General features: G+C 43.4%; 1 protein-coding gene across 1 annotated transcript; it reads right to left on the reverse strand.

Annotated features, from left to right (window-relative positions):
• Positions 1-940: 940 nt before the first annotated feature.
• Positions 941-1999, reverse strand: LOC107073661 (uncharacterized). The gene has a single exon (XM_015334350.2). It carries the CDS (start codon positions 1997-1999, stop codon positions 941-943), a length of 1059 nt encoding a protein of 352 aa, XP_015189836.2.
• Positions 2000-11078: the final 9079 nt, after the last annotated feature.

Below are 11078 nucleotides of genomic sequence, written 5' to 3' on the forward strand. Positions count from 1 at the left end.
AATCTAATCAACTTACTGACAAATAAATTTTATCTTTACAATTTTATTTGCTTTAAAGAATAATTTAAATACACTTTTCATATAATAATTTGAAACACTTTTATTTAAGGAACACGTGTAAAAGTTATTTATTTTCTGTATTTTTTTTTACTTTCATTTATAAATAAAAGATCCAAGTTTTGTAAAGCTTGTTAAAAGTTTGTTCATAAATTATAAAAATTACGCGAAATAATGTTTATAACTTCTAGTAATATCTAAATGATACAACGTGTGCTTAACGACTAATAAATTTAAATCCTATTGATTTGAAATAAATATAATGAAGGAAATTTATATCAGCTTCCTACATTTGTCATTAGAAATAATAACATATTCATGTAAATACGTAAAAGCACAATAAACAATAAATACAATATAATACATTTAAAAGGGTAACAGTTTAAACCATTACATTATCCATTTCCTACGATGTTGTGAAATTCTATAATATTAGAAATCTATAATATCGACGCATAAATATTCTCACTATATCTTGATAAGTTTTAATCAATCTAATAATATTTTAAGAAGTATTAAATAATGTAAAGGTATCATTTTATGTTTTATGTAAAAGCTCTAATTAGGTTTTTCTCTTTTTTTTTTCCTTGCGGTTTGTTTACCCGGCGCTCAGTCTCTGGACCATTGTGCTCGGGCCCCTTGCGGGGAAAAACCTATGACCGTAGCGGTCCTGCGGGCAGCCCCGACTCCCTTGCAAAGCGCAGCAGTCTGGCCGCTCCTGAGCCCACTAGGTCGAAAATGTTGTTGGCGGTAGTCCCAAGGACATCATTTCTGACGTCCGCGAGCCCAACGCATTGAGTTATGAGATGAAGGGGGTATCCTCCCCTTCGCCGCACCTGCCGCAGACCGAGTCTTGTGCAAGGCCCAGTCGCGTAAGGTGCTTTCAAAGGTGCCAGTGCCCGGTGACCAATCCTACAACCAGCCCTAATTGGGCTCGGTCCAGGTTGATCAACTCGGTACCTAGCTTCTCATAAGGCCCTGAAAACAGAGCCTTCGTGTGCCTCATGCCAGGGCCTTGCATCCCGAGATCTCTGAAGCGGTCCGTGGCCCACTTCTTAGACCTCCTCCGCATGAGCCCCTCTGACACGATGATGTGGCATTGGTTTGCCAGATCGTTCCGTGAAGCTCCAAGTTTGGCAAGCTCGTGCGCCCTTTCGTTGCCCTGAACGCCACTATGACCAAGGACCCAGAGCAGCCTTACTCTGTTGACACAGCCTAGCCGTGTCAAAAAGTCGACACAGTCCTTCACCAGCCCTGACTTGACAATGGTGCTGTGTACAAGTCTGAGCGCAGTGTGGCTGTCACTACAAATGTAGATATGTTTGCCATAGTACCCACTTTCAAGGATACTGTGGGCGCCGGCCCGAATTGCAAACAACTCCGTTTGAAGAACAGAAGCGGTACCGGTTAGGGTGTAGGACAATTCGGTCCTAGGCACTCCAGACCAGACCCCTGCTCCCGCGTTGGAACCCGCTTTAGCCCCATCTGTATACCAGACAGGCCCTGCGAGTGCCAATAAATGATTTGGGTCCGCTGCCCATGACTGTCTGTATGGGAAGAGGACCTCATAATTGTGCTGGAAATGGTACACCTTTGGGCACCAGTCACCTCCAAGACGGTTGACTTTCTCGAAGTCTTCCGTTCTTGACAGGATCGATGCGTGCCCGTGGGAGGCCCGCCTCCAGCTTCCACTGACTAGCAGCCTAAAGGCTGCGCTTCTGGCTATCTCCTCCGCTGCAATGTGCGGAGGTAAGATGTTGAGCAGGGCCCCTATAGCCAGGGTCGGGGTAGTGCGCATCGCACCCGTAATTCCCAGCCTTGTTAGCCTGTAGACCCTGTCTAACGCTTTCCTGTTTTGAGCCCGCTCGACGCCGTGCCACAAAACTAGGGAGGCGTACGTTAGTTGAGGGACCAGTATGGCGGTGTAAATCCACCTAACCATCCGTGGTTTTAACCCCCACGTCTTTCCAAACATTTTCTTGCCGGCCCAGAAAGTAATAATAGCCTTCCTGGCCTGGTTGTCGATGTGGCTTTTCCAACTGAGCTTGCTATCGAGCGTCACCCCCAGGTAGCGAACTTCTCGGGAGAACGTCAGCTCAGTTCTAAATATTGAGGGAGGCCTTATATTGAAATGCCTCTTCCTCGTAAAAAGCACCATCTCAGTCTTATTCGGGTTCACCCTCAAAGACATCGACGTGCACCAATCCTAAAGATGTAGAGCGCTCTTTGCATCTTGCTCGACATCGTAGCCGGGTGATTGCCGGTGACCGCTATGCAGATGTCATCGGCAAACCCAACCGTTTTAACTGCTAGCTCCCCGAGCCTACTCAGGAGCCCGTCGACAACCATGAGCCACATCAGTGGGGAAGTGACTCCACCCTGAGGGCACCCTCTGTCGACGTGCGCCCTGATGTCCGTCCCGTTGAGACTAGCAGTGATGATACGTTAGCGGAGCATGAAGTCCAACCACTGGACGATAGTGTCGTCGATGTGGAAATGCCTCACTGCTCCGCATATAGCTTCGAAGGTGTTATCAAACGCCCTCTCGACGTCTAAAAAAACACATAACGTGGCTTCTTTCCTGTCGAGGGTACCTTTGATCTCGCGAACTAGGCCATGAAGAGCCGTCTCGATAGATTTACCTGCTTAGTAAGCGTGTTGCGATGGCTGCACCGGCATCCTTGCCAGCGCTCCATCTCTTATAAACTTATCAACGAGTCTCTCCAGCGTTTTCAGCAGAAAAGACGTCAAGCTGATGGGCCTAAAAGCCTTTGTTTGGTCATATCTGTCTTTTCCCGTTTTTGGGATAAAGACTATTTTGGCCTCCCGCCATAGCTAAGGTACGTATCTCAAAGCTTGACACGTTTTAAAGACACGGATCAGATGCTTGACTAGCCCATCCCCTCCATTCTGAAGAAGAGCGGGGAAGAGCCCGTCAGCTCCCGGGCTCTTGTACCCGCCGAACGAGTCCAGAGCCCAGCGAATCCTGTCATACGTTACCACTACTGCAGCAGTGGTCCAGTCACCGGGTCACTTGGCGCGGAGATCCCCCTGAGTCGAGGGGTTATGCTCGACCTGACCGGATTCCGGAAAATGTACCTCCAGTAGGTGGGCGAGAATGTCCTCGTGTTTCTCAAGCTGCTCCCCGTTCGGGAGAGAGAGTCCACCGAGGCTTGGTTTTGGGCCATTAGCGAGGACTCTGCAAAGTTTGGCCACTAAAGGAAGGGCCTCAACTTCAGAGCAGAATTTCCTCCAGGAATCACGTTTAGATTTCTTAATGAGCTTCTTATAGACACTCTGCTCGTTCCTATAATTAGCCCAATCTTCTGAGCCATTTGATTTTAAAGCTTTATTTAAGAGGCGGCGAGAACTCGAGCGCAGGGAGTTCAACTCTTTGCTCCACCATGCTACTCTTGTCCTGTCCCCCCGTGTTCTAAGAGGGCAAGCAGCTTCGAAGGCCTGAGTGATGGAAGAGGAGAGTAAGCTCACTCGTTCCTCGATCAGACTCTCAGTCCTTAATCCTCCGCCCATTCCCAGGAGCCTGCTTTCAAGGTCCCTCTTGTAGAGAGCCCAGTCAGTGGCCCTTGGGTCTCGGTAGGTCCTGACAACGGGCTGTGCCGTCTCAATCCTGAGCTTAAAGAGGATGCGGCGGTGATCCGAGAGTGAACCCTCATCGTCCACTCGCCACTCCTTAAGCCACCGAGCCACTCTGGGGTTGCCCAGTGTTAAGTCGATCACCACTTGTCTCTTTGAGGTGACGAAGGTTGGTCTGGATCCCCTATTTAGGATCTCCAGATTCGACGACGAGAGGTACTCCAGCAAAGCCGTCCCTCTCTTATTTGTATTTGAGCTGCCCCATGCGACGTGGTGCAAGTTAGTGTCGCACCCGATCACAAGGTCCAGCCCTTCTCTGCAGCAGTGTTCAACTACGGCCCTCAGTTCCTCTGTAGGCGGATGTTCGGCCGAGTCGTAGGGGAAGTACGCTGAACAGACGATAAGGTCGGTCAGCCCACCTCCCAACGTAAACTTAATTGAGGTCACCGCAAGGTCCCTGCTGCAGAATCTGCTTAGCTTCAGGGTGTGGTGCCTTTTGGATACAAGGACACACGCCCTTGGGCCGGGTTCGCATGGGTCATATACCAATGTCCCCATGCTGCGATCTATCCCCTTAACAAGCCCACCATAGATCCAGGGTTCCTGTATGAGGGATATGTCTGTCTGCTCCACTGCTAGGTTCTGGCTGAGTACCGCCGAGGCCGCTATACAGTGTTGCAGATTGATTTGTAACAGTTGGAGGTGATGGCGCGTGCGCCCTTCTCCCTTTGTTTTGATTTGGGGAGAGGGAGGGAAAGGAAGGGGAGGAGAGGATAGGTATTGGAGGGGGTATGGAATGGGGAAGAGGACAACAGGTCACACTACCGGCCATCGTCCTCAATCCCTTGTCTCTCAAATGCCTTCGAGGCCTCTATGGTCCCCTGGGGCGTTGTAGACGGCCCCGTTAGGGACCCAGCAATGGTCCGTTGGACACCCTGGCGGGTCTTCTCACGGGTCGTCTTGAACAGGGCGATGGCCTTGGGCGGTCTACCTCTGGCCTTCGCCCCGTCCCCGTTTTTCCATCGGACTGAGCCCTTGCCACCGCGTCCTTTGCGTCAGTAAGCGCATGTGACGTGTTGGCAAGTTCCCGCTCCTTCGGCGTCAGCCTGGAGACGGCTCTCTGCGTAGCGGTGGTCCCTGTAGCCGCAGTCGACTCCACCGGACCCCGCGCTGCGCTTCCGCTCCTGGATCACTCTTGGTCCTCATAGGAGCAGGTGCCCGCCCTCCCGCCTTCGCTCCGACCAGGGCTTCGTAAAAACAGGCCCTGCCCAGACCAAAGTGAGGGGCGAGCTTCAGCTTTTTCAGCTGGCCTAGAGAGGCCGCATCCACGCCTAACACAGCGGGGATCTTGCCTTGGACAGCTCTTCGGTCCCACACCCTCGACAAGGAGGCTGAGAGTCCCGGGTTCTGCCTTTGGAGTCTCATGAAGATGGTCGGCATGTCCTCGTCCGTGTCGGGGAACACCGCCGTCATCTTCTTCAGCCTGGGGAGGTATTCTCTCCAGCACCTGGAGTTGAGCTCCCTTCCAGGGTTTAAGACTCGGGACCATGGCCTTAAGCCATGTCTTCGTCTGGTCGTCCGAACAGGTTATCCAGAGGACTCCCTGCCCGTAAAAGCGCCTCTTGCCTCTTGAAGCGTGGGACTACCTGATCCATTGGGATCGAGTCTAGCGCCCCGAGAAGTGCCCGCACTAATAGCACACTCTGCCCCTGGCCGAGAGCCACATTGAGGAAATCAGCCGGCGCGATGGCCAGCCTCATATCCCCAGCTACAGCATCCGCGTAACTAGTAGGACTTGTGGCGACCCTACTCTTTTTGATAGCTGCGGATCTTTCCGGCGGGGTGCTGTCCGAAGGTCCAGGCCTCTTGGTAAGGCCCTGACCAGCGACTGCACCCTTTGCCTCATCCTCGCGGTGCGACTTAGGGGCTGGGCCCTGCAAAGCCAATCTGGCTTTGCGTGCCCTTCTCTTCGCAGCCCCGCTCCGGTTTTTCTTCTTTTTTGTTTTGGGCGATGAGTCCGTGGGTCCAGCTTTCGCCGATCCCTCTTCCCCAACGCTCAAGATCGTATCCTTGTCGACTGGAGTGGGTTCTTCATGCGAAGTCCCCACGCTGGCATGTGTTTTTGTTTGAGTGTTAATTTTTGTGATATCCATATGAGTCCTATGTGTGGACAGGAAATAAACGGTCTGTCACCACAGAACCTGTTGCGGTGATAAGGCAAGATACAATGGGGGTTAGCCCGGTACCCCAAGGGCATCGTTTGCGACACTTTACCCAAGTGCCATACAGCCATCGGCACGATTGCTTCCACCTTAGCTTGGGGAGTGGTCCGCGGCGTGGCCTTCGATCCCCCAGGCCGATTTTAACGTCAGCCGAGTCCCTTATAGCCTGCACTATCCCGGGGTTCCTTGGGCCCCCGTGCTCGGGGTCGAAGTCGCTAATGACGCTCCTTCCTCCGTATCCGCCACCTGAAGACGCGCCCGGTTAGCCTTACGCATGCCCCCGGACCTCTGCACGAGGTCCGGTGAGCCCGGGGGTTTTTCTTTTACTAAATTTATAATCAGTCCTTGCATGCATGTAGAAAACTTATTTTGTCTAGTTTGTTTTCTAGAATGGAGTCCGTTGAAAAAAACAATAGGAACTCTGGTATATTTAGTTAGGTAAAAAAAACGTTCTTTATTATAAAAATGCAATATATTCATACAATAAAATAAAACAACACACACATAAACATATAAAATAATAATTTTAAACAAGATGTGCTCGCTTTTCTAATTATAAAAACTAACTGATTTATAGATGATGTTCATTTATTTTTTCAATAGCTCGTCAAAAAAAATTATATCGTTATTCTACTGTTAACATTTTTGAGTCGATTTGCTACCCGCTTTCATTAAAGTTTCTTATACATACTTTAACTTTACTTCACCCGTCTACACAATCATAATATTGGGATCTCTGGCAGTGGCGGGGCTTACCCTAGCACGAAAAATATGAACTAGAGACTGGATGGGTCTGTGTATTACTTGTATAACCAAAATAGAGAACAACGTGTATAACATTATTATTTATATTTTATTTATTTATTATTTATATTATTATTATTTTAATTTTTTTGTAATTAAATAAAATAAAATGAAACTTACTGTTAAGAATATACATTGTATATTGTACATAACTGGGACCGTGGGTGTTCCACACACACGTGTACGACTCCCCACCTAGTATGTATGGGGGTGTCGTACGAGAGAAAGACGCGCGACGATGTGGTGGCGCTGTTAGAGTTCCGCTATTGTTTTTTTGTTGCACGTACGCTTAGTTTTTAGTTTGACTATGAAAGAGAAGTAATAAAATAACCGGTACTTATAATAGTTAGCTTTAATATAAATTCCCTCCTATTTTCCTTCACATGGTAGCAGTCCGTGGTTGCTAAAAGTTTTGTGGAAGAATTGTGATGGAGCTGTGATGTGAATGGATTAAGATTCCGGATTGTAAAACACGTGGTCGTATGGAAGAAACCGATAAGCCGGTAGTCAAGAAAGAAACCAAGCCTGTGCGTAAAAATTCTGAACACGAAGGAACGTTCGAGAAGTACGAAGACAAAATGGCAGGTAATTGTGACATAACAATTCCAGTATTTGATGGTGAAGACTACGGTATGTGGAAAAAACGAATAATGATGTACTTGAAACTCAAAAAGTGTCATGAAGTGGTTGAAAGAGAAAAGGTAGCTACAGATAGAGATGACTGGGAAGAAAAAGACTTAAAAGCAATCAATTATATATACAGTGCTATTTCAAATAAGCAGTTGGAATTTGTATGCGAAGAAGATACCGCGTATAAAATTATGCAGAAACTTGATAGCATGCATTTGAGAGAATCAACGGCTTTACAGTTACTGTGTAGAATCAAGTTGGAAAAAATGAAATTGAACAATTATAGTGATTCGTCATCATTCTTTAGTGAGTTTGAAAAGTCGATAAACGAACTGAAAGCCGCGGGTGCTAAAATTGGTGAGAAAGAAAAGTTGAACTATATGCTAAATACATTGCCGGAATCTTATAGTTATATAGGTGATTTGATAGATACATTGAAAGTTGAAGATCAAACGGCTGATTATGTTAAAAATAAGATTAAGTTAGCAGAGATAAAAAACAATGACCAAGGAGGTAATAAATCGAACGTGTTCGCTGTAAATAAAAAAGGAGCGTGTTATAAGTGTGGAAAAATTGGACATTATTCACGTAATTGCAAAGATGGCGGACAAGATGGACGCAACAGGGAAGCCCCGCAAGATTCGACACGTGGTCGAGGCAGAGGCAGAGGCGGAAGGAGCCATTATGGAAGATGGCGTGGACCTCCGCAACAGGCAGCCAGCACGAGCCAGCAAAGCAGCGGAAGAATGGATGCTTGGTTAGCGACGGTGGCTCCCACAGCGCACGGCGTAAATTTAAATAAGATAAGTAAATACGAAATAAGGTGGCTGCTCGACAGCGGTTGTACAGACCACATAATAAATAATGATGAATATTTTGAAAAATGTATTACTTTAAAAGAGCCGGTAAATATCTACCTCGGAGATGGTAGATCGATTAAAGCGACTAAAATCGGAAATGTAATTAGTTATTTCCAAGCATTCGGAAAGAGAAATAAAGTAGATATTAAAAATGTATATTTTGCGAAAGAAATGAATGCAAATTTGATTAGTTATGGAAAATTAATGAATAAAAATAAAATTGTATCTTTTGGAAATGTAACAAAAATATTTAATGAAAATAATGAATTAACAGCAGTCGCATTTAGAGAGAATGATACACTTAAATTTAATAGTGAATTAGAAAATTATTGTAAACTAGGTATAAACTCAACTAACTATGCAAACAGTAATGGCATGAGCCAGAAAGAAAGGTGGCATAGAATATTAGGACATGTAAACTTCAAATATTTGAATATATTATGTAGACAGAAGTTGTTAACGGGCATTCCTAATGAACTTGAAACCGAGTTTATGAAATGTAAGACATGTATTGAAAATAAAATGAGAAATTTACCTTTTGAAAATAATAGAAATAAGGCAAAAGAGATATTAGAGATAATCCATACGGATTTGTGCGGTCCATTTAAAACTACAGGGTTTACAGGAGAAAAATATTTTGTTTCTTTTATTGATGACTATAGTAAAATTGCTAAAGTCTATTGTATTAAAACGAAAGATGAAGTTCATGATTGCTTAGTTAAATTCATAAATGAGTGCGAAAATTTAACAGGAAAAAGAGTAAAAATATTAAGATGCGATAATGGTAAAGAATATATTAATAATCGTACATATAAATTTATAAAAGAAAAAGGTATAATTCTAAATAAATGCCCACCGTATGTACACGAGTTAAACGGCACGGCAGAAAGATTTAACCGAACGATAATGGATATGTCGAGATGTTTACTAACAGAAGCTCAAGTTCATAAGAGATTTTGGCCAGAGATTGTTACCGCTGCGACTTATTTGAAAAATCGAACTCTAGCTAATACGTTAGAAAATAAAACGCCTTATGAAATATTTTTCAACAAAAGACCAGATGTTAAACATTTACGTTTGTATGGAAGTAAAGTCTTTGTCAGAGTACCGGAACAAAAACGCTTGTCTAAATGGGATAAAAAATCTGATATGGGAATTTTGTTAGGCTATAGTCAAGTAGGATACAGAGTACTGATAAATAATAAGATAGTTATTGCTAGAAATGTTGACGTAATAGAAAAAGATGTAAAATGTATAGGTCTTGATGTAAATAAAAACGAGTATAGATGTACACTTCCGTCACTCGAGTCAGGTAGAGGAAGATATAACTCTGTAAGTAGCGAAGGCGACGATAATGTCTGTGAAAGCGACGATGAATCTGATGGACCAGTAAAAGATAAAAAAGTACTCGATGTTAAATGGGTCTATACAAGAAAGAATGACAATAGATATAAAGCTCGTTTAGTTGTAAGAGGTTTTCAACAAACTGATGTACCTGATGATATATACTCTCCGGTAGCAAAGAATCAAACATTAAAAGTATTATTTTCATATTGTTGCCAAAATGGCTTGATTATTGAACAAATGGACGTTGAGACTGCCTTTTTGAATGGCAAAGTAAATACGGAGGTATATATCAATCAGCCTAAGGGTTATGAAGATGGGTCCAATAAAGTGTATAAATTGTATAAAGCGTTATACGGTCTGAGAGAAAGTCCTCGGGACTGGTATGAATGTTTTGATGAATATATTATAAGTCTAGGATTTAAGAGAAATAATGTTGATTTATGTTTATACTCGCTTCATGAAGGACAAGTTTATTTACTAATATATGTCGATGATTTACTAATCTGCGGTAAAGATAAAATAAAAATTCGGGAAATAAAGAATTTATTAGCGAAAAGATTTAAAATGAAAGACTTAGGAGAAATAAAAGAATATCTCGGAATCAACGTAAAGTATGACTATAATAACCGAAAAATGAAACTAAACCAAACAAAGTATATCGAATGGTTAGCAAATAAGTATAAGATAGAGAACAGTAAACTATATAGCACGCCTATGGAAACAAACTTAAAAATTGATAAGGCAGATGATAGTGAACCAAATTTAACATATAGGAATTTGATAGGTGCTTTACTATATATAAGTTCGAGCACACGGCCCGATATAAGTCAAAGTGTGAATTATCTAAGTAGATTCCAAAATTGTTATAATGAGACACATTGGAAATACGCTTTGCGAATCTTGAAATATTTGTATTTAACGAAAAATTTGAGTTTGAATTATGAGAAAAATGATAAATGTAAAATTATAGATTGCTTTGTAGATGCAGATTGGGCCGGGGATAGTATTGATAGAAAATCTACGTCAGGATACGTAATTAGATTATTCGGTAATGTGATCGATTGGAGATCAAGGAAGCAAAAATGTGTAACAAAAGCTTCAACGTACGCAGAATATGTAGCGTTATCAGAGACTGTAAGCGAGTTGAAATATATAAAAGAATTGTTAAAGATGTTTTACTTAGATATTAAGGATCCAATAAAAATATATGAAGATAATTCTGGTGCAATAAACATTGCAAATTATGGTAACTTTACGAAAAATTCTAAACATATTGAAATACATTATCATTATGTACATGAAAGTGTAAAAAATAAGGAAATTGAGATTGTAAAAATAGATACGAATGATAATGTCGCAGATATATTCACAAAGGCTCTATGTAAGGAAAAATTTGTAAAATTTCGAGAGCTATTAAATATAATGTAAGATTCAATGGTTGTACAATATAAATGTATGGAGGCGTGTTAAGAATATACATTGTATATTGTACATAACTGGGACCGTGGGTGTTCCACACACACGTGTACGACTCCCCACCTAGTATGTATGGGGGTGTCGTACG

The sequence above is a fragment of the Polistes dominula genome, unplaced genomic scaffold, assembly GCF_049000335.1.
Source record: "Polistes dominula isolate Pdom_NZ unplaced genomic scaffold, Pdom_raw_medaka contig_75, whole genome shotgun sequence".
Lineage (NCBI taxonomy): Eukaryota > Metazoa > Arthropoda > Insecta > Hymenoptera > Vespidae > Polistes > Polistes dominula.

Bases quoted from the DNA above. Each gene is read 5' to 3' on its own strand.
- LOC107073661 (XM_015334350.2), bottom strand. From the start codon at position 1,999: ATGGTTAGGTGGATTTACACCGCCATACTGGTCCCTCAACTAACGTAC.